Genomic DNA, 24,291 nt, shown 5'->3' with positions numbered 1-24,291 from the left:
ACACACAAACACACTGACACACAAACACACAAACACACTGACACACACTTTGAGTTAGAGAGCCCTAAACATATCTGTTATGACTTATTTATGATGCACCTGTCATTAAAAAATATTGTGTTGAACAACATGAGCTTTGGACTCCAAAAGTCCAAACAAATACAGTTGTTATTAGTGGAGTATTACGGATTGCTTGTTGTTGTCATTTTTCTTGCACCATGATGGCAGAAATAAATAAATTACACAACACAATATTCAAACCCTTCAACATGCATTTGATCTGTGATTAAGGCTCCACATTTTATTTAAGGATTGACGGGTGCACAGAGGAGTGCTTTGGTTTAATCTTGTTAAATTGCTATGGCAGGACCACAAAAAAAAAACCCATTTGAATCCTTTTTTTTGAAACATGCAAATGTCAGCTTTTACATTTTTGTGTAAGCAAGAAGAGAATGGATCAGACTGCAAAGGCACTTCTGAAAAACTAGACATCTGAGAAATGAGCTGTCACCACTCAGTGAATAGAGCTCAGTTATCAGAGGCCAGCTACAACTGGCTTTTCAGTATAACACATTACTGGAGAGAAATCATACCAAAGTAAAATATTAAAGTATTTTATTTGGCTTTCTTTGCGGTCTTTTGATATTTTAGTCACAAACAAACTATTAATCCATGATTTAGAAACCAGGTCATATCTTCATTTTGGTCTGTCAGGCTTCTTTGCCATCTGGCCTATTTAGCTCCCACTTGTTGTTGCTCTGTTTGAGCTCTTTTTTTATCCATAGGCAGAAACTGAGAACCAGGAATGGAGGTTGCGTGACGGGTTAGTGGTCAACACTGTTGAAACCCACTTGCAGTTTGATTTTTAGCTGCGGCTGATTGGAATTTCCATGACGGTGTCTGAAATCATTCACTGATTGATATATAGTCACATTACATCTTTTATGTCCTTTTGTAGTGTGTCTAGAGAGTGTGGTGGTGTGTCTGAATATTTCTGCATGCAGGCAAAATATAAAAAGAACCAAATCTGAAAAATATAAACCAACCAAGATGACAGCACCATGTTAAAGTTCATTATCACAACACAGTTTTTTTTTACCTGGATTATTTTAGGATGAGGTCTGAACAATACAAGCTAATGTCCAATGTTTTCCCCTCTGTGGTTTTCTGTGAATGACAAATTTAGCTAAATCTATTACAAAGCCCCCAGGGGCAAAATCCATACCAGGTCTAGCTAAAGAAGCTTGTGGAGCTAATTATGTTCCCAAAGATTCACCCATTAAGTGCACCAATGACTAAATGGAGGTAGCGTTAGAACAACCCATTAAGTCAAACCCCAAATGGAAATGTTCTGCTGATAATGGGAGCAAAGGGAAAAAAAAGCCTTTTAATTCAACCGTTTATATAGAGCCAAGGCTCTTTTAGCAGTGGTTGTTTTTTGACAATTATCAATACTTAAGCTGCTGGCGTCAGACCCATTTCATACTCTGTTTACCACAGCCAGTCGGTCTATTTGGCCTCAATGTTCATGGGCAGCCATACCAGTCTTCTCCATATATACTAAGAGAAAGCCCTGTGACACATTCTTTAACGCTGCTCTCGGGCTACCTTGGTTAAAAAAAATGCAGAAGGGCTCTAACAATGTGGCAGTAATCAGGTTAAGGTTCTACTCCTACACTACAATCCGAGGTTCACGCTATTTATACCCACTTAGGGTCAGCACGGTAAGACAAAGATCAGTATAACATTACAGCTTTACTAGCTAACCTCGTTTTTCTTTGGTTGTTTTTTTATTGCTCTCTGCTTCACCTCAGAAGACCTTTGAATGCGTGTTTTATAGTAACCTGAGCAAAGGTTGAAAGCAGTGTGTTTCTGTATGTGTCTTTGTGGTTGTATGAGCTTCATTGAGCAGAAATGCTACAAGTTGTGTATAATTTACGTCTTGTGCTGTCTCATATTTCCTGTCACGAGACTCACCTGTTGTTGGCATCCCCCCCCCCTTCTCTTTCTCTCTACGTAAAACAGGTGAGGAAAGGGAAGAGTGACAGCATGGCCCAAGTCATCCCTCAGCCCCGCCGCTCTGCTGGGTTGCCTCATGCGAGACCCCTGTCCATACCAATAGTTCTGCCCCTAACCTCTGAGCTGAGGAGCCCCAGTCCGGAGGCGATGGATACAGCTCCCATTGCACTGGCTCGGAAGGACACCCCGGACACTGCCTCGCAACTCAGCCATCTCGACGTCAGCTCCTCTGGCAGCATGGAGGCCCTCAGCAGGTCAGTGTGTCCTGCAAAGAGCATGCACTTGTGTCGAAGAAAATTACTAATACCAACTGGTATTTCTTGCAGTTGCAGAATTGAGATGAGACTTGAAATTGTTACTGAAATTAATTTACGATCCATTTTGTTTTTAAAAATAGATTCATTAATGATGCTGTTAATAAATTGTCATTTTTTAGACAGCATGTTGTGAGTTTCATTACTGTAAAGTGAAAATATGATTATATTATATTTATAGATATTTTATGTGCAGTTTATGCATTTAAATTATTATTTGTTTTTCAAATAAATATCTTAAGCCTTTCAACTAGAGTAAAAGGTAAAGCATGCACCAAAAACTGAATTTACTGACTCTGTGAAATATGGTGAGTTACTCCCGCAGTTTCATGGCTCCTTCAGTATGACACTCTTATCTGTGAGGGTGAGCCTTTATAACCACTCTAAAATAAATTTTACTCTGCCACAAACCTAACATTACACTTTTAACGATTTATATTTCAATTTTGTAATGTCCCGCTCTAATGAGGAGAATGAAGGGGGGATTCGGGCAGTGGTAAATAGGTTATGACCACTGTTTGCACAAGTGATGTTCTATTAGCCAAGGGTGAGGGTTAAGAATCCTGAGTGTCTGACAGCGATCGGGGATCTAAAGCCCAAGCCTCGTGGCAATGAGCCTCTGGCATGCAAACAAGCCTATTATAAGAAGCTGAAACTGGAACCACTTGGTGTTTAGTGTCCTCAGTCCTGGAATAGCAAGGCTACAGCTGTGTCTGTTGTTGGGGCTCTTGCTGCTTTGACCGAGTGCTCAGACTAGCATTAACCTTGGCTTTGATCACACCTGTAATGTTTTGGCTTGAAAAATGTCCCTACTATACCTTTTAAATCCTCATTTAATGTCACTATTTAATCGACCGTACAAAGAATTTGTTTCAGTGGAAAAACAACAAAATATAATGTGGGGCAAAGTAATAAATGTTATATGTGTGATGTTGAAGCACTAAGATGAGAAATGATGATGCTATGTTGGCTTCTACTATGGCTTGTCGAACACACCAGTGACCTTTAGTACGACATTAATCACAGTTTCAAACAGCGTCAGCAACCAGATCCATTAACACATTACATAAAAGTTTAGTATGACACACACATCACGGCACACTGCACCCACTTACACATATTTTAAAAAATCTGTGTAATATAGTTGTAATAACAGGCTTTGTGGACTGTATTTTGATTTTAGAATATGAAGTATTTCTTTTTCAGCTTTATTGGCAATAATAATAAAATGTTGATTATCTTAACAAATTCACGTAGTAATTCTGTGTTTTAAAAAAAAGTCAGCCTCAGTTCTTCGAGCGTTTCTTGTTAAATCATCTGAATCATGTTAAAAGGTCATACATTGCTCTTAATGGACCAGATGTTTTCGTCTACATAAAGTGGCAAATATAATACTTCCAAGGTGGCAACAGCTTTCCTCGCCATGTCAGGGTATCAATAAATCTCCTGGTAGAATTCCCCCACACCCTTACATTCTCCTTGTCAGGTCGCATTGGGTGACTGATATGCAGACAGCGTGACAGGGGACCCCAGGAAAGTGCGTCACCAATCTGAACTCACTGGTATTTACTAATAGACACCTTCGAATAGATTAAAGACTAAAATTAAGGCTTTTGGTATTCACTAGTATCAACAAATTAAAGATACTGAAGCTATTAAATGTATGTGACTACAGTGAAAAATAGATCACGTTTATGAGTTAAAAAATTATTTCCAAATGACAAATATACCCGAAGCACATATATGATAATTTTCCATAAGTGGGTACATCTGTGTTTTCATATGTGTTGCTCCTCTCATGGCGGCTTGTCAGCTTGCTCTCACTTTCCATAGGTATGTGTCAGACAAATCTGTGTCAGCATAATGTGACACATAGCAGCACAACCACTCGTTCCACAACTGAATTGAGCATTTCACAGAATGACAAAACAAACTGACTATTTTTAATTTTTGTAGGTGGTGAAATATGACATTCTAAATTTGGGAAGTATGTTAATACTACTACTTACTGGTGGTAAAGAAGCAATTTTTCAAATGTGTAATGTAGATATGATACATGCACCGTTTATTCCAGGAACTACCCTCCGTCCCGTACAGTCACTTTACTCGCTCAGCTCACATTCACCTTTCACTAGCAAGTCAAGTCATCATCCTCAGGGTTTCCCTGTTTGTGGCTCCACTATTAGATCTTCTTGTTTATGCACGTTTTGACCTTTGTACTGTATCAGAGTCTTACCACGTTTAGCATATAGCATCTTTAACGTAACACTTTACTGTACTCCTATACATCAAATACATTAATCAAGTAATTTTGTATGCCACAATGCTCTCACCTGTACCTGAAATATGACACCAGCCTTATTCACCACTCGGGCCGGGCAAGCCAACATAGCAGTGTCATGTGAACATATTATGCTCTCAGCATTGCGTAGTTGCACATAGGGGATGCATACTGGCTTTTGTGTGGAGTTGCCATGGTTCACTGAATCTTGTGATGTAACCATTGAGTTTCTTAGAAGCCCATTGGAAATAGGTGGGAGTGAGGAACGTTGCAGTGTGGTGTGAGTGCAGGTTCCCTGTGGGTATAACGGTATTGTTGGCTGCCTGTCAGGAAGTCTCATCGGTCAACCTGAACGCCTGACAGCACATATTTACAGCAAGAAACTGCTGGCTGGATCAGACTGGTTCTCCTGCACATCAGATGTGTCATATAGCATAGTGGCCATTAATCAAGTTTTTATGTCTATGAATAATCTTAGTCATCCAGATCATATGATACAGATCTGCTGTTTTATTCTTGAACATATTCACAGTTCATCAAAGAGGCTGCGTTAGTTTTCTCATGTCTGAAACTCCCCGCCAGTCGGGTTTGATGTTTCAAGCTCAGTGGTGGAAATCAGATACCTGGCTTGATAGTGAGGAAAAAAGATGACAGCAGGTGTGTGTGTGTGCGTGTGTGTGTGTGTGTGTGTATTTTAACTTGTACTGAAAAGTTCATTTATCGATTAGACGGAAAATTTATTGTTTAACGGACTTTTCAGGTATATAAACACCAACAATTTACTGTTTCTAGCTTCTCACATGTGAAGATTTGATGTCTGAGTACATTTGGATTTTGAATTGTTTATCAGAAGACATGAAGACTTTGGGCTCTGGTCTCTGTCTTAAGACATTTAAAGACAAATTATTAGTCAAATAGTTAATTGATTAATTGATGTTAAAATAATCATTAAATACAACCCAAATTGCAGCAAGCATGTGGAAATCTTTAAGCCACTGCTAACCTAACACAAATGCTGTGTTTTTCTGTGTAACTTTGCTTTTAATGTCAATTGGGTGTTGCTACGGTAACGGTCATGATGAAGAGACAAAACAAAATGCACGTGTGAGTGACTGAAGAATCTGTAAATTGTAACATTCGTCTGCAGGTCTATCTACGCCTCAGTTTAAAACCCGAAGCATGATGTCTCTGTGTTGGTTTAACACCATTTTCTCTGCTGCAATGAACATATACCAAGCATAGCTTAGCCAGCTTATCCAACAAATACTTTAGGTCTTGACCAGCACACAGTTTGTGCTCTGAGATATTCTAAGAATGTCCAGCACTGGTCTAAAAGCCGATGGTTTGGGGGTCCTGAAGGGACTGGAGACTGCACAGAGGAGCTGAGACTCTGGCTGTACAGGTCCCAAATCCTGCTTGGCTCTTTATTAATTAATGCAGTCAAAGAAAAACTTTCTTTTAGATCTACCTTTGGAGTAGTGTTCCTTTGCCGAACCATCTCAAGCTTCATTTTGCAAAAATTGTGTAAAAATGTATTATTAAAGAACTATCAACTGCAATTGGCAGCATTGAGTTAGTCCCTCTTTTGTTCATTTTTTTTTTTTTACTTTGGTTCATCCTGAAATTTGCTTCTAGATTTTTGCTACACTTATTCCTGGTTGTGGTAATAAATCACCTCACTTTATTGGTAAATCGGTGTTTGACTTTGGTTTGGGGAAAGGGAGGAAAAGTCCTTTTGTATACTTTCATGTTGCGCTCCTACACCTTTAGACAGAGGCGTAACACAAAAACATAGGGAAAAAAAAACAACCTTTAATTAGACTTCAGTGAGTGTTGTTGCATGTTGCAGAGGGATTTTAGAAAAAGTAAGGCAGAGCGGAAGGAAAGGGACCTTGCCAAACATTTCTGGAGCCAGCTGGAAGATTTTTCTGCTAAGCCAGACTACCTTTGTCTACACATTTTTAAAAATGTGGAAAAAGTGGAGCGTATCCAGATTTACCAACTTGTCATTGGTAGTTTTCCGTTCGCCCCGGAGGGATCAGGCCTTTTTCCGAGTACCCCTACAAAGCTGCTCGTTATCCCCTCAGTATGGTAGTGGGTAAGCGGGATTTCCGCTTTTCGCAATTCAACAGCGGCGGTGACGGCACACATTATTTTAATACGCTTGCCAGACTGTGTAACACCAGTTAAGAACATGGGTGTGGGAGAGAAAAAAACATTGACCCCTGTGGCTCCAAAAGAATTTGGAAGTATTTGTGGTGAACTGCACCCAGGAACACAGACACATTTCTCCTGTACATTGTGTCTTTTGAGAAGACTTTTGAAGTTCAACGAACTTTGGCCCGTTTTGATTCCTGACTGAATTGAAACCTAAATCCTTTGTTTTGAACTTGTTGAGGTGCTGCTGCCCGAAAAACCAGAGTGGTTTCCCCTCCCCTTGACACGCTTGCCCCTCTTACAGTAAGCCACTCGAAGGCACGTCACGTACCAACACACACCAGAAAACCAAACATTCACTGAATGGTTGAACTGAACAACAACTCCGTCTTCTGAGAGTCAACATGTTTACAACCTACGATCAGACTGATTGTTAGTTGGCACAGTAGGCAAAGTTTCGGTTTGATGTTGGCTATTTTCTGTTCCTCTTTAAGACATAAAAAACCAAAACAGCAACAAAAACAAACAAACAAACAGGAAAACTGAATATTTTTGATATGTTTTTAAATCAACAATATTGTGTGACTGCTCCTTTTGGCTAATGTTAAGCTGTATATGGTATAAAGGACAGGAAATTTTGTTTTAAATAGGGACTGTCAATAACTATAATATAAAAAGCTGTGACATATGCACATCACAGTTTCATAAAGCCAACCATATTGCTTGTTTTGTTCAACCAACAAAAAACAAAATTTAGTTGACAATTATATAAACAGAGAAAGTAAGAAAATGATAAAAAAATCTTTTTTAGGATTTTTGCTTAAAATAGTCAAACTAAATAATACTTTTTTTCATTTGTGGGTTAGTTGATAAATCACCTAATTGTTTCGTCTCTATTGATTAGCAAAATGTGCTGCAGACTTGTATTGAAGTATTTGGTGAAATTGTTTTGGAGACCAAACAAATAGCCCGTCTTATCATTCACTAAAAGATAAATACTGAGCTGAGCAGTTTAAGTGTCAAAATACAGTCTGGAATTGACTTTCTCTGCTTCTACTGTACTTGGTTCAATTTTTTTTTCAATCTGACCTTTTGTCCAAATTCTTTCTGTTGCATATTTGTAAATTGAAAGCACTGTTAGAGTTCATGTTGTTACCTGTGACATGTGTTCCTGTGACCCAGTTGAACATCCCGATAAATAGGGGTTTAAAATGATGAATTGTTGTGTCTTTTATGGAGAAAACATAGACCTTTTTCGCTGCAGACATTTTCACTTGTCATGGTAGAAAAGGCGCAGATGCTACTAATAACATATTCAAGTATCACAGTAAGCAATGACAGTGTGCCAGTGAGCCAGCATGCACATGGCACTGTTATTTTTAACAGTTTTACACCTGTGCTTTTCCTACTGTGACATAAAAAAGCCATTAACTGTGAAGATGCATGTCTAATTTGCTTTGAAGCTCACATCAAAACACAATCTGGTTGCTTTATATTTTTAAATTATTATGAATTATATTTTAAAATTATGTTTAATAAAAAAAGAAAGCAAAGTTGTCACACAGTGTCATTGTAGCATCAATAATCAACATATATAAAGACGGCCTTGATTTAACACTGCTTGGTAAGGTTTGGTTGCAGTGTTTTTCTTCCTGCTTTGACTTTAGAGAAGATAATACAGTATTCAGCTCTGCTTAGGCAAACAAGACTAGGTGATTATGAAATTTTCAGCCTGTAAGAGCCAGGATATGAAAATATTAAGCAATCTCAACATTCAGTGCCAGCACTGAGTTCCTCTTATCGTTGCATAATGTCATCATGTGTTGCTGGCATACATTCAGTAGCAGCAGCCTGCCTATATTCTAGAGCAGCACCCATTTCTAACTTGGTTCATAATAATTACCAGAGACAAGTCCCACAAAGGCACTGATCTGCAGCACTGCATGGCTATTATTCTGCAGACAAAAGCCAGCCTTATGCTCCTATTTTCAGCCCCAGTGACATGTAGTGATGAGTGGGGTGAGGGTTAATGTTTGTATGCCATTGCACTTCACAACCACATCATGTAAGCTAATTAATTATTTGTGTTTGTTTTCATATTTCAGCTCCCAAGAAGAAGAGAGGCCAATATCTCCTTTCTACATGAGGTAGGCCTCCAGTCTTTGTGTTAGAAAGCTGGCAGAGCTGTGTGACAGTATGTTGTTTTGCACTAGAGGTGTGGGGGAAGTTGCTGTGAGCTGCCTTAGTGCATTACCATTGGAAACAATGGAGCCGCCAGTTAGAGGGAAAGCAGGGCAAAATGCACATGCAACAGTTTGCTCACCACTGTTTGGGTATTGTGGCGGAGGCGGCCACAGCACATGTTTCAGACACACCACTTAAGGAGAAGACACGTCTGGGTGAAGACACTGTTTTTCAGAATGATGTGATGGTTTACATAATTGAACAGAGTATCAAGAATAATAACAGGAACTATTTTGATAATTGATTAACCAGTAATAAGTTCTCAAGCAGAAAAAGTGAAGAAATGCCAAATGTTCTCAAGTGAGAGAATTTGCTTTTCTTTTTATCATTGTAATAACTGAATATATATTGAGGTTTCACTGTTAATTTAACAAAACAAGACATTTTAACCCCTGGGCTGCATTTCTCTCCATTTTATGGACTAACCATTAATTGATTAATCAATAAATTATTTGGTAGATTCATTAATAATGAAAAATAATTACAGCCCTAAAATATATGACTACATCCAACCAGTATTACTGAATTTAATATATTTTCTTTACTTATTTTACAGTCTTGGGTAAAATTAACCCATTACAAGTGAATGAAATTATATTAAACAGTAAACCTCATGTTTTTGCACGTGCAAGTGATTAACGTTTCATTACAATCTCACCACACCTTTTTGATAATCACCTGTTAATCATTAATGAACCTACTGTCATCATTTCCCAGTTTGCCCCCAGTGTATGTTGACCTAAAGCCTTCAAAACTCAGCAGTTTGTCCACTCAATGTTAACAGCTGGTTCTTTGGTTAGTCATTTGGAGTTGGCCCATTTTCAGGTGCTGATATGACTCCAGGGCGGCTGTTAGTGTGATCAAGTTTACAATTATATAAAACAGATTTTGTCGTGATTTTATTGCTTTTTTTAGACACAGAACACAAACTTTACAGTATAATTGGGGAGAATTGAGTTTCTAGGATAAGGCACTCACAGCTGACAAAAAAAATGCAGCTAAAACTCAAATGCACTTTATGATTATTTGCCTTATATCTAAGCTTGAACATTAACAGTTTCTTCAGATTTTTATAGTCTGATTAAATCTGGCTGTTGCCAAATCACAGGTAACAGCAGTAAACCTGGATAGAACAAAAACCTTTGTATTAACTTTGACTGGGACATCTTGTCTTTTGGTTACCCAAATCCTTTTATTTATGACAGAAGGCCAAAGGTCCCAACTAGTTTACTAATCTAAGTCCTACGCATGTGGTCAGCCATAGCGTAAACTATGAGCAGTATGCGTAGTATATAATACATAATTATAGCCTGGTTTACTCTTTGTATGTATTACATAATCTATGTACTCGGCATACCTACTCAGTAAATTGGAGATTACATTTTACTACTCACATTTCTAAGCCTCATTTAAAACATTTCATAGGTCTCTATGACTCATTATAAAGAATGTGCAGGCACATACGTGTATATGATATAAATGCATACAGAATAATTTGTACTGCGCTCTTACTGCTACTGTTTTCTTATGTATAGAAAATGTATATCATGTTCATTAGTGTATTGGTGTAGTTTTGCGTCTTTCTCTGTCTGTCTGTCTCTCTTTCTCTCTCTCTCTCTCCCCCCAACTGGTCAAGCAGATGACTACCCACTAGAGCCGAAGGTCTGTCCTAAGTTTCTGCCTTCTTAAACAGGCAGTTTTCCTTGCCCCCGTCGCAAGTGCTTGCTCATGGTGTAACTGTTGGTCTCGTAAATGTTAAAAAAGAGTTCGTCTAGACCTCCTATTGAAAAGTGTCCTGAGATTAACTTCTTTATGAATTGCCTATTACATAAAATGAATTGAATTGAATGAATTTGAAATTATAAACATTAGTTTAAGATGAACATGGAGTGATGAAGAGCTGTACTTAGGCAAGTTATGGTAAAAAAAAATCTCAACATCATGGTGTGTCTAGAAGAAGCCAGGATCTCCAAGTCAAGACGTTGGATTTTGATACTGGATCAATAGCGTGGGACCGATCCACAATCATATACATTGCATACAGCCACGCTGCTAGCACTGATACATATTTCCTCTTTTTCAGCTCTTCAAAGTATGATATTTGCTGCATTTCTGTTTTATGTAATGAAACTTAATATCTGTAGATTTTGACTGTGGGTGGCAAAATAGCTCCTTGAAGATGTTGTCTGGTTTTATACACTAAAAATGAATCAATGAACTGAAAAAAATATTTTTACAGATTAACTGATAATGAAATCATCAGTTGCAGTCATAGTCTCTCTCACCCCGACATCTCTGAATGACTAAGACTGTATGTTGACACTTTCTCCCTCCCTTTACCTCACTCTGTCATCCCCATTCACTTCTCTTGCTCACGTTCATCAATGACTAACTCCATGCCCTACTTGTACTTTGTCACATACACACGCACATACCATACAGACTTTCTTTTCTCTTCTCTCTCTCTCTCTCTCTCTCTCTGCTGAAGTCTCATTGCATTCCTTCACACACAGAGACTTGCATGGGAGCTTAACATCAACCCAGTCAAAATGGATCACAGATCAACATAATTTTCTTCTGTGTGTGTTGACCAAAGACTCTAAAGGTCCTGGCTAATATCTGACTGTGGTGTAATACTGGATTACCTGAATGGACGCCCCTGGGTACACAGTGCTGGGGAATTAACTGGTATAAGCCTCTGCTGTGGAAGCTTTGGGGTTGTTTCCTCCTTGCCGTTTTTTCCTTAAAGAACAGTTGACTTTAAAACACCAACACAGACACAAACTACGGAAACATACTATTTTGTTCTTACTGTTATTTGCGTAGCAATTTTCTTAATTAGAAGGTCCTGAATGAAGCAATTATATAAAGCAAACTTTAAGCACTTGTAAAACAAAGACTTGCACTGCTGGGTTTTTAAATTCACACTCAGTGAAACAATAATAGCAAAATTACACAATTGAACCGCCAGACCTATCATTCCATAACAGACCTGACTTAACAGTTTAGTAAATCCTACAGATCCCATCAAACTGAAAACAGAAAAACAGCTGATGACTTGTAAATGGTTACTCTGGTAAATTCAAAAATCACATTTTAAATCTGTCAATTTATTGAATTTATTTATTAATAAGAGCGATACTACTCCCATGTCTGTCCGTTAAATATGAAGGTGCTGCCAGGAAGACAGTTAGCTTAACTTTGCATAAAGGCCGGAGACAGGAGGACTTTCAGACAGAGCCATGCTCTATCTGAAGGTAAAAAAAAATCAGTCTACAGAAGATTGCCGTTCTCAAGACAAGGATATTTGCAATAGAGAAGTCTTCTGAACTCACCAACCCAATCCTCTGCCGATGAGTTAGTTCACCAGAATTCAACCAGGCAAGATTGTAGAAGACTAACAAAACAAAACAAAACCAAAGCAAAGAAATGTGCTTTGAATGGGACTTCTCCTACATGCTTGGAATGGCGGATGATGCGAAGGTGTTGTAAACTACAACTATGCCGCTAGATGCCACTAAATCCTACACAAGTCCTTTAAATTCACCCACGGTCACTGCCACATCGCCTGCCTCCACCCTAAACCAAGTACATTCTGTAACGTCAACCTTGCTGATAAGAAGACAAAAACAGAGAACAGCTCTCTCCTGTCCAGGCTGACAAGACTGATAAGGCCAGCAAGGTCACCAACAGTTTCCCCCCATGTCAGTGGATGCCATTTTGCTTTACTGCTTCATTTCGAATCACCGGTATTCAAATCAACACCAAGTGAATCTGCTAGGCATCAGCGTAGACAGCAGAGAAGACAGGGTTCCTGGTTCAATTCTAATACCCCCAATATGCCTCTTCTTTCTCCCGAGGGCATGGAGCTACCGCCTCATACGGTGATCCCCACCATAACCCAGAATTCCTCATGTCCAGTTACATACTTAACATCTCCAAACCACCTAAATACTTTGCTGAATAGTTGTCTATCAGCTGCATTGACTTTGACTGTGCTGTTATTGTTGGCGGTTTAACATTCATTTTGACAACCTCCAGGACAGCAGCACTAAAGAATTGTTCTGTATTCTGGACAACTACAGACTGACTCAACATGGGACCTACACATAAGGGGCACACTCTGGTCTTAATCTTCTCCAAGCTGGCTCCACAGCTGTCTTTTCTTTGAGAAAACACAAATGTTGAGAATCACAAATGTTCAGTCAGAGTTAATCAGGGAATTGTATGTCACTGAAAACACCAGGGAATTCTTCATTCCGATTTTCTCTTCCAAATAGGCTTGGGTCTCAGTCAGTCATCTTGTAGATAATTTCAGTCATTACATTATGTCATTGGTGCCATTGCCCCCACTAAAATAAAGGGAGTTTCAAAATACACCATGGAGAAATGTCATACTGGTAAAAATAAATAAAACAGAGTGTTGAAAAGCTTTGCTTAACGTGCATTATGACATTTATAAAGACAGACTTTGCATTTATAATTTTGAACTGAGAAATGCAAGGCAGACCTTCTTCTCTGACATCATTGCCAAACACAATTATAACGGACATGTCTTATTTGCTACTGTTGAAAGGCTGACATCCCCTCCTGTGTCCGTAGCCACTGAGCCTTTATCCACTAAATCGTGCAATGAATTTCCCTCATTCTTCACAAACAAAATTTTAGATTTAACAAGCTGTCCATATCGCCACATCGGGTGTTGTCCTTGCATTTACTTCAAAGCAATTCCATGAGCATGACACAGTTTGATCAAATAAAACCTCAAAAGAAATTGGGCAACATCTGAAATCTCCCTCCTGTTGCTTTTAAAGTGTCTCTACAGGCTTTTCTAAAAATATTTTTAACTACATGGCGACAGATCTTCAGATAGTCAACACAAATCTACTCTGAGACAATTTCGACAGGCCCTGAAACCTGCAGTTATTGTAGAAACCTACAATTAAAAAAAACAATGTCGGCACTCCTTAATGAATAATTACAGACCTGTACCAAACTTCCTGTTTTTAAGTAAAATCATGGCTTAAACAATTGTCTTGGGTGTTTTCTAGTCAGGATTTTGTGGTCTTGGTATTATTAAATCTCAGTGCTCATTGGATTAAATAACAATCATTGTGTTGCAAAATCTCCAGCTGGTTTCTGGTCAAACATTTGACTGGGGTTAATGGTATTATGTTATATTTTTAGATACATGTGTTTAAGAAAGGATTATTGGCTTGGCTCACTCATATTCTCGTGGTGATATGTTCATTGTGTTTCTGATGCAATGATTTCATCCCCCTTGCCTTATGGTGTCTAGTAGTTCATGACTCAGACTGTCACCATTACACACCGGGCAACAATCCTGTCTCATACCAGAAACGTTTCACACTATTGCATTTTTAGTTAAAATTAAACTGGTGCAAAGTTCTTTCTAGCCAATGATGTCATTTCCTCTTGTCATTTACCAAACTGCCACACTTGGTTCATTCTGTACCAACCCAAAGTCTATTTGGGACGATGATAGCTGCCACGAGATATTTAATTACAACTTACAGGCAGTCACAGTCAGCTGTTTATTTTATTAACAGCCTAAATGTGGCACAAGCAGACACATTAGAAAATCGATTTCACATTACGGACCAACAGAGATGGTAGATTTGTGATTCATAAGTTATTTCAGGTATTTCAGGACGTCCAGAACACCATAAAAGGAGTTTTTGTAGTGTTTTCAAGGTAGATGAAATGTTTCAGACACACAAAAATGGTGTAATGATATTCTTTTGACATTTTTATTAGAATTAGAATCTAATATAATATCACCCAATTATGTGGAGATTTGACTGGTTGTCAATAGTACTCAGTATACATTAGTATTCAACTAATCCTGTCTTAAACCAATCATTCCCAATAAGGAGACAGTTTCACCTAAAGGGACCCAAGATCTGAGGGGTCACAAGATGATAAGCTATTTTTTAAAATGTTTTGTCTACATTTCTTCTGACTTTTCTGCCCTTTATCATGAAATATGTCTACATTTAACATTTCCAGCTTCTTAAAATAATTTGAGTTAATGGGTCAGAAGCCAAAAATGTTGGGGACCACTGCCATAAACGGTCACAGCATCAGTGACAAAACACCATATGACAGAGTGCACTTGCTTTTGTATGATAACCATCTTCCCCTGGCATATATTCCAGTTATATAATTGACCCACTGATAAACGTTATATCAAGAGCAAACTCCAGCAAGAAGACATTCTCAAAAGTTGTAGACACATCTAGAAAGTTTGTCTTATTCCAGGCCTTAATGTGTCAACTGCACTTGATGAAGTGATGCCTCTGACATTTGCAGACATTAAGGACTAAGGTTAAGTCAACATTAGTAAGCCATTAAACCATTTTCTGTTGCTTTAACCTGGTTGCATGCAGTGCCAAGTCTATTCTTAGGTAGTGGGCTAATATTTTTCCTTTGCTTCCTTTGCCCAGAGATAACTGAGCGGTTTAGTTTGCTTTCTCTGGAGCACCTGTGAGCCTTAGCTGTCATAACTTTCACTCCTCTGTCTGACTTCTTTACTTTCCAGCTGTCTGAATCAATGAAAGTGAAGTGAAAGCAAAATCTTTCTAGTCTTCACACGATAGGAACATTGTTAGTCATGAGCTCAGGTGTTAAAAGCGACAATAAAAAGCAGCAGACATTTACAGCCCCACGTTTATGATTTGAACTTTCTAAACTCATCAAAATGATCATCTGGTTGGCACACGATAGGGCGAGCCACCTCTTCATTTGATTCACACTCCTCACTTAGAGCTTTGATAATGTCAGTATATGTCCCTGCCATTTTACACTGGTTCACCACAGTCACCTTCACACCATCGCTCCATTATTATCTGTCCCTTTATCAGCGTACCATACAGGGCCGCTGCCAAGCTGTGCTATTACTGTCAACACCACTGTTTATGGAAGATTTTTTCAGGTCACCCCTATACATTTTGAGGTAGTTGTACTCCAGGAAAAGCAGACGTGACGTCTATCAGTTGTGGAAAGCTATAGGGTCTAATCTTTCTAGAAAGTCTGGTTAATGACATCCTCTGTAGCAAAATAAATGGAAACGAAATCACTGAGAATTGCCTTTTGAGTTAGTTCTTAATTGTAGAAACACAGTTGCATCTTTAATAACAAACCCAACTTAATACGTTACTGCTTGTTTGATGCTGCTGTCTGACTCTCAATGTTATATATATAGTATTTTATAATTAATAATATTTATTTCCTGGAGATTACATGTTTGTGGGTGTTATGGGAAAATGAAGAGATATAGATGAAGCCATGGATAAATATAGAGAGTACTGACCATATACTCTACTGTAGGACTTACTGGTAGTCATAGAAGCCAGCCACTTTGCTCTCAGAGGACCTACTTATGCTCTGAAAACAGCTGAACTTAACACTCACTCATGCACACTAGATGCCTTGATCACCTAGGGCCAGAACCAGAGCCCGGGGGATTTTCAGCGTTGCTCAGTGACCTGTTGGGACCACCTGTTTCGGTAGCATGAACTAACCTTCTTCCTCTCTTGTTTTTCTTTCAGTAACCACCTCTCCCCTGTCCACTGCAGACCAGATGTGGTAAAGTAAGTGGACTTTATTACCCTCACTCTAGTGGCATGAAATGCAGTGTCATATTTCCTAAATTATATTTATTATAAAACTGTTATTGAACCATAATGTCGAAAATGTCGTCTCTCCTAACCATTTTTCTTGGTTCTTAAGTTTTCTGGACAGGACGATACGTTCAACAGTGGAGCAGCACCTCTTTGATGTAAATCCTTTAGGGGGTCAAAGTGCAGAGGACTGTCAATTGACACCATGTCCACTGTCTCCAAGTGTGACGCCAACTGCCCGACAGAGACGTCGACACCTGAGAGAGCAACAGGAAGATGAGCTGAGACACAAAGAAAGAAACAGGTACAATGAGTCTGACACCGTCATGGCGTTGGTAGTTGATGGTACCACCATGAAATGAGTGGCGTTTTGTCTTTAGTCGCACTGAAGTGCACTGAATCTAGTTCTCATCACTTCATTCTGTAGCCTGTAATTGTGTCTTATTCATTTTCCTTGATTCTAGTGGGCAACAACTTCTCTATTTTGGTTTCTATTTCTATTTCTATGGTTTTATTTCAAGATATGGATAATAGAAAAATACCCTTTGTTTTATTGGAACCGTTTTTACTCAAAGATTGTCTTTTCAAGATAGTTTTGAGAATGCCTGCTTGTCACACAGAAATACGCTAGCTAATTTATCAAAGTTCAGGGAGGTAACCCAGCATCAGCAATTGCAGAATACCATCTCTTTCAGAAATTATCAGTGGAACCTCGGAAGGTGCATTTGATTTTTTGTAAATGTAGAAAAGACATAAAATTATCCAGCCAATTAACAGGACACCAGAAAATTATTTTTACTTATAGAAATGCACAATGAGATGCCATTATTTCTAAAGCTTGACTGCAGTGCCTCACTGCAATGCTACTACTTCCAGTTATTCTGGTAACAGTAAACAGTCGTAAGGTAAGGTTTCCAGTGGTGGAAAGCTTGTCCACTGAGACACAGTACAGTCATAACAACTGCAGTCATCGCAGTAAGAAGCTAATCCTTGTTGATGGTGATCTAGTAGAGACTGAGAGATCAGTAACACGTAGATTAGAGGAGTGCATTAGACCAAAGATAGCAGAAAATGTCAATAAGTGCGTGGACAGTAAATAGACAGTAAATAGAATTAGCACTAAAGCTAAACAGCACATTACCTGCTGGGGAAGCTATAAGTAAATGAGGTATGAAGACGACCTTGGCATTTAGTTTCCTGTAGCACTCCATCCAATATGGAGCTGAAAAAGACAGACCAAAGTATGCAACAGAGAGAGTGAGATTGAAGGCAGATCTCTCATTTCCTCACCATTTTCTGTCTGAGAACAGAGCTGCGTCTATCAGAGCAGACACCAACAAGGAGAACATCCCGTCGAGCAGTGGAAGCAGTTCAGGCAGCGTGGGGGAGGACACGGCCAGCAGCGTGGACTCGCAGGGAGGCCAGAGTGGTCACACTGAGCGAACCTCCAAACCCAGGAAGTCGAAACACAGCCCAACACTGGTGCAGCTCACCGACAACCAGGACGCCCACGCAGTGAGTCATCAAGCCTCTTGTCTTCATCTCTTTTTATCTTTGTCATTTGTCACCATCTTGGAAGTGTCTCTTCGACTTTTCTCTTATAATTGTTGGGTTTTTGACTTCTTTCTTTTTTTGCTGTTTTAGTCCATCTTTTCTCTCATGTGACAGGTCAGTCCTTGGAGAAGGACAATAGATAACCTTAAGAAAGCAAGTTTCTTTCCGTTTTGTAGCATTATCTAGGCTACTTTGATTCTAGTCAATTCAAACATTGCTGCCAATTTTAGACATCAGAAACAACATTTTATCACCAGTTTAAAGGGCAATCACAAAAATCATCACCGTAGATCCTCTCCTCTAATGCATCTGTGATGCAGATAGGCTGTTCAAGCATTTGATTATTTCTGACATACTGTAAATAATTGTCAGTTACAGTTAACAAGAATCACTAAATGCAGACAGCAGCGAGCTGGAAGATGACAGGAAGCAGTACAGCTGCCTAATGGCTCCCTGCCATTCTCATTGTACAGCAGCTTGTAATATGGAGCATGTCACACTAATTGTTAACCACTCTTTTCCAGAAGCAGCTCAAACGTAAGGGCCACTTATGAGTGTACAATTAGCTGCAGCTTTTATCCACTGAAGAAGATGCTGCACCAGAGAGCAGCTTGTCTTTTCTACTGTTATCATGTGGGTACTCGAGACCACAATGAACCAAAAACTTTGTTAAGTGCTCAGCATTTGTATTGTGTAAAGGGGAAATACAGTAAAGTATGTTTTTAATGTAGAATATTTATTTTTATTTTTAGTGTATTTAACTTATTATTATTGTCTGGGCTTGACAGCTTCCACACTGAAGTAGCTTCTGCTCAGATTGGGTGATTTTGCTCACCATTTCCATATCTACCAAGGTATGTTATGTGTCAGGTTGTATAAGATAATTTTGGCCAATGTTACAAATCAGTGAGCACGATTTACACAATTTTTGCACTTTGTTGAAGCACTCTGACTTTTTAGGTATTTCAAACCAGACGTTCCCTTCTGATTCTGTTTCTAAATTGAATTTCCAAAAAATTTATGGCAGATAATGATTTGGCAGCTGTGATAATAATTGAGTTATTGCTTCAGTTTTCCAGCAATGACCCCAAATATTTTCTGGTTCCAGCTTATCAAATGTGAGGATTTGATGCCTTTTTAATTGTAAATTAAACAGCTTTCAGCTTTGGACTATTGGTCTGACTAAACAAGCAACTTTAAGACGTTACTTTGGGCTTTGGGGCATTGTGTTGGCCGTTTTACACATCAGTACACTAGCAATTAATTGATTAATTCTATTCTATTCTATTCTAATTGTCGCCTTAATAGTTACCAGTACCTATCTCCTGCTCTAGCTCAGCATCCAGGTTTAGTGTACCAGTATAACTAGATAGTAAAATACTTAGTCAGCTACCTCTCGCTTTGCCAACCAAGACTCAGTGAATCATACCCAACAGTGGTATTGCACAGTGAGCGTTCTATACGAGGAGTGTGTGAAAGCAGTCAAATTCACAGCACAGACATGGTGTGAACCATGTCGCTGTAGTAACATGATCCAGTCTCCAAAGACTCATCTTACACTACAGCTGCATGAAAGCAAGTTGCATTAATATTCACATTTGGCTCATTATGATATGTGCTAATGTAAAGTTCAACTGCATGGCACGCTGTCCCACCGACCGACTGATGGAAAAAGATTTGTTCACTTTACACTCTCACACTTGAGGAACAGAATCCCTGTGGCAAACCCCTTATGTAACAGTACAGATGACACACGGTGCCTTGACACACATATGGTATATATGTGGTAGGTGGCAAAGTCGTGATTGGCTGGACAAGTGTTGCTGAGTGGCTGGCAGCAATGGTTTGATGAGTGAGGGTCTGTGTCTCTGTCTGTGTGAACAGCCATCTCTGTGAATGTGAGCTTGTTATGTCAAGAGGCACGGAGGGCAATTAGAGGCTCTGAAAGCCTGCTGAGTATTATTTCTCAGGCTGTAGCAGCAGCACAGCATGATACAATACATGCAGTATTTTTTGTTTTATTTGATATTTTTGATACATTTCAGCCATAAAATCACCTTTTTGTTGTTTATACAGCCATGGCAAAGATGAAATTTAAAATTAAAGATGAAAGTTAAAATATTTAACATGACGTGTTTAGCCCTGCTCTATGCATGTCCCTGTCAATCGGTTGGTCCCCCACTTTGGTCCAGACTGAAATGTCTCAACAACTATTGAATGGAGTGCCATGACATTTTGTACAGACATTCATGGTTCCCCGACAAAGAATCCTTATGAATTTCTTGTGTTGTATTTCAGTAACTGCTGCAGGAGGTGGTGAAGTTAAAATGTTATTCTACAGATTACAGTCTTTACCGTTCACCATCCACAAAGGTTCATAAAAGCAATCACGGTTCCTTGTTTCATATTTCGTATATTGTGAGCAAGAACTGAATGTGACCTTTTACATATCAGTACTTTATGAGCCTCTGTTTTTGAAAAGATTACACTACACTGAATAGCTCCAAAATCCTCCTTAACATACCCATAAAAGGTTTAGAAAGAAAAGATGATGAATCACGTTTCATTGGATATGCTAATACAACATTGAAAATCATTAAATGTGTGTAGATGATTAATGTATGTATACTTTTTTCCCAGTTAAAGGAATGTGTTGGTGAGAGACCTGGAGCAAACCTCATGGAGACATTTCAGAAAGGGTAAGCTCTTCACTCCTCTACTTGATATAAAATATCACTACACATGTTGAATTGCTTTTTCCCACCACGTTTCCTATAAACACACAAATTGTAGCACGTGTTACCTAAATGTTTGTTTTACATTGATAAGCAACTGGCTACCACTAGCAGCTCTGTCTGTTATCTTAAGGAATCTGTACACTTTATCTGATAAAGACAGGCAGCAGAGATACAGTATATGTATGTGTATGTACAAACTGTGTGGGGTTTCCTGAAGTTTCTGACTACTGGAAGATAAACTCTGTTGTTTCTGTTTGATCAGTCGCAGCTTCTTTGCTAAAATGGTTTCTCTGTTGGTTTTTTTTAGGAACGACATTTCAAGAAAAGATGGTATTCCTTCTCCTCCACAGGTAGGATAAAGTCCACAGTTACTTTTCTATGAGTCTCTGTTTGTTAGGTTGCACATTGTGTTTCAGCTCTCCTCCTTCCTCTTCTTACACAGTGCCTCTGCTCTGCCATGCATGTGCCACTGGAGGAAATTAAGAGTATCAGATTTTAGGGCAATGGATATGGAAGAAAGGAAAGGGCTGAGTATTGAATCTCAATACTTTTTTGTTACTGAATAGATGTGTCAGCAACACCTAGTATTAAAACCTGCCAAGTTCCAAAAGCATCAAATTCTCGCTCAGATTTCTACTTTTCTTTAAAACAGTTACTGATCGAAAAGATATGTTTTAGACTACGCTATTTGGGTAAGCTTCTTGCATGACTGCCTTTGTTTAGTTGACATTTAACATTTGGTTTCATTGTTAGAAAAAAATTTTCATGTTCTTTCAAATAAAGTATAGAAAAAGTTTTGTTTTAGGTATCATATTGGCCCTTTTATGATGGAAAATATTGAACCATTAGGACAAGTCAAAGTGCTCTCCATAGTTTAAAAACACAGAAGAATTGGATTTAAAAATAACAAAATAATGGAAAAATGGATTAAACTTAATAAAAAGCAGTGGCAAACAGAAAAGGAAAGCACTAACCATAGGGTTTTTTTTGACCAGTTGTGTAACTAACCTTAACAACACCATGCTGCTCTCATACTCACCCCTGTTTTGAAACACTACCACAGAAACTCTGCAGTTCCACAGAAACATAACATTTCAGTTATGACAAAGGGAGATTTGCTAAAAGGGATTTTCCACCTATTATTCTTACACAAACATACTGTAGTTTCTCAGTCAGCTGTTCAGAACACTGTGGAAATCCTGTACACTTTTGAAGTTTTGTGTTGCTGTGAGTGTGAGCAGAAGGAAAAAGTCACGCTCTCCATCTGCTCGTCTCCACTTTTAATCTGGACCCGCACCGCCGAACAGAATCATGCAGCACTGCACCAATATGGTGAATTTTTTTTCTAATCAGCCCAGATGGATTTTAGTGGCAGCTCAGGCTGCAGCTCCAGTACCACCACACTGTGCCACTGAGCGGCCATCTGGAGCCGGTGTGGCGCCGCTATGAGAGGAGGCTGGTGTAGCAGTCTCTCAGCTGGTCATTAAAGCCCGAGTTACAACACGAGCATCACACAGACATGATTGTTACCATCAGGCCAACTTTGTCTTCCCCTGAGCTGCAGTTATTTAGATTAATTAATAAACTGATCCTGTCTGCAAGGTTACATGCTGTTAAGTTGACTTATCTATACAGTATTTTGGTGATCTGGCAGTCATTATGAGATGTGTTATTTACTGCTTAACCAATCAGTAGATCAACAGAGAATTAATCAACCAGTTTGATAGTTGTTTAAGTCATTTATTAGGCATATTCTCTCATTCTTTAATGTGAGAATATGCCTCTTTTCTCTCTTTTGTTTTATTGTAAATTGCGTATATTTGGAATTTTAAATGTTGGCCGGACAAAATAAGACATCTCTTCGGACTCATTGTCGTCATCACAGTTTTTACTGTTTTATGACATTTTATAAACTCAATTATTTATCAGTTACCTACTTAAATAATCAACATGTATGATTTAGTTGTGAGTGACTTGTTAAAACACATACCTCTGTCTTGCAGCTTTTTTGTCCTAAAATACATAGGTCATGGTCATTTATTGCATGTCACAATATGTCCATGTGTGTCTTGCTTTAGTCCCTGGAAACCGATAGCAAACATGACCCATCTGTCAGAACATCTTGTACCTACAAGCTAAGAAAACTGATAGTGGGAAATGAGGGCTGCAGTGTTTTTAACCAGCTCATGTGTGCAAGACAGCTGCAACACTGACATGTCAATTAAATGCCAACATAATTACTATAGGAGCTAGGAGCCAAGTCAGTACTGGGTAGTACTGATTTCAATGTTTGCATATACCGCCATACACACAGCTAAAGCAACTGCTGTAACTCTTCAGTGAGCAGCAATATTGTTTTTGCCTCTAGGTCGACACAAGCTGCGTAGAGTGTATTGAGATGGGAGCCCTATTAACTGCGTACCCTTTTTACTAACGCCTATGATTTTATAACACAACAATTAATAACATACAACTAACTCTTTTTAACAGGGCAAAACCAACAAAGCAATTTGTGACAGTTTGTTTCTTCTTCTTTCACTTTGGAAACTTAAATACTTATTGGCAGTGACATAAATACTGTAATGTCAGTTTAAAAGGAAGCAATAGTAAAGTGGTTGGCACATCTTTTTTTATCTTTCAGTTCAGTTTTTACGATGTTGCAGTTTGCAAAATAAAAATTCTGCAATTGTTTTAAAGCATTTTGATTCCTTTATATATTGTATTGCCAAATACCCTTACGTATGAAGACGTTAAAATGTTTTTGTATTCCGTGTTCTCCTGTCAAAATATAAAGGGTTAGTCATGTAAAAACAATACCGTGAAATCACCATAAAGAAATACCATGATACAAATGTTTGGTCATACAGCTCCAGAACTACACCCACAACCAGAAATTGGACGTCTATGTGTGCATGTGCTTTGAAATGTAAAGTGTGGTGAAACACATTTAATGGTTTCAGACCGAGGAAGCTTATTTCAGGCTGAATCTTTGTGTGTGGGTTTGTTGGTGTGTGTGTGTGTTCAAGGTTATGTGCTTGTTTGTGTTCCATCTCAGCGAAATGCCCCTTAAATTCCTTATTGTGTTTGTTTGTACACTGTGTGTGTAAGCCCCCCCAAATACAGCTTTATCATTGTCTAATGCATCTCTCTCACACAGGCACACACACACACCACACACACACACAGTAGCTCTGTCTATATCTTGCCCCTCCTTTGCACCAGCTGGAGGTCTCATGATGATGTAATCGTGGCCCGGGTGTGTGTGAGTGAACACAGTGGCTGATGTTCCAGGGAACAGAGTGCACAGCGTGCGTATCTGAACGTGTGTGTGCGTGTGTGTG

At 38.8% G+C, this 24,291-nt stretch overlaps 1 protein-coding gene across 6 annotated transcripts in view; it reads left to right on the top strand.

Moving 5' to 3' along the window:
* Positions 1-24,291, top strand: part of fam13a (family with sequence similarity 13 member A) — a 55,521-nt gene that overhangs the window by 16,951 nt on the left and 14,279 nt on the right. For all 6 annotated transcript variants that reach the window (XM_035660965.1, XM_035660969.1, XM_035660964.1 and 3 more), the window contains exons 8-14: positions 2,026-2,273; positions 8,877-8,918; positions 16,587-16,628; positions 16,768-16,962; positions 17,969-18,173; positions 20,853-20,911; positions 21,258-21,300. In XM_035660965.1, coding sequence (XP_035516858.1) covers positions 2,026-2,273; positions 8,877-8,918; positions 16,587-16,628; positions 16,768-16,962; positions 17,969-18,173; positions 20,853-20,911; positions 21,258-21,300 — 834 coding nt within the window. The remainder of the gene's footprint in view (positions 1-2,025; positions 2,274-8,876; positions 8,919-16,586; positions 16,629-16,767; positions 16,963-17,968; positions 18,174-20,852; positions 20,912-21,257; positions 21,301-24,291) is intronic.

Source organism: Morone saxatilis, unplaced genomic scaffold, assembly GCF_004916995.1.
Source record: "Morone saxatilis isolate NCDOM2014 unplaced genomic scaffold, NCSU_SB_2.0 Contig17, whole genome shotgun sequence".
In the NCBI taxonomy this organism is placed as follows: domain Eukaryota; kingdom Metazoa; phylum Chordata; class Actinopteri; family Moronidae; genus Morone; species Morone saxatilis.
Note: the sequence above shows the minus strand (reverse complement) of the source record. Positions and strands in the feature narration are given on the sequence as shown.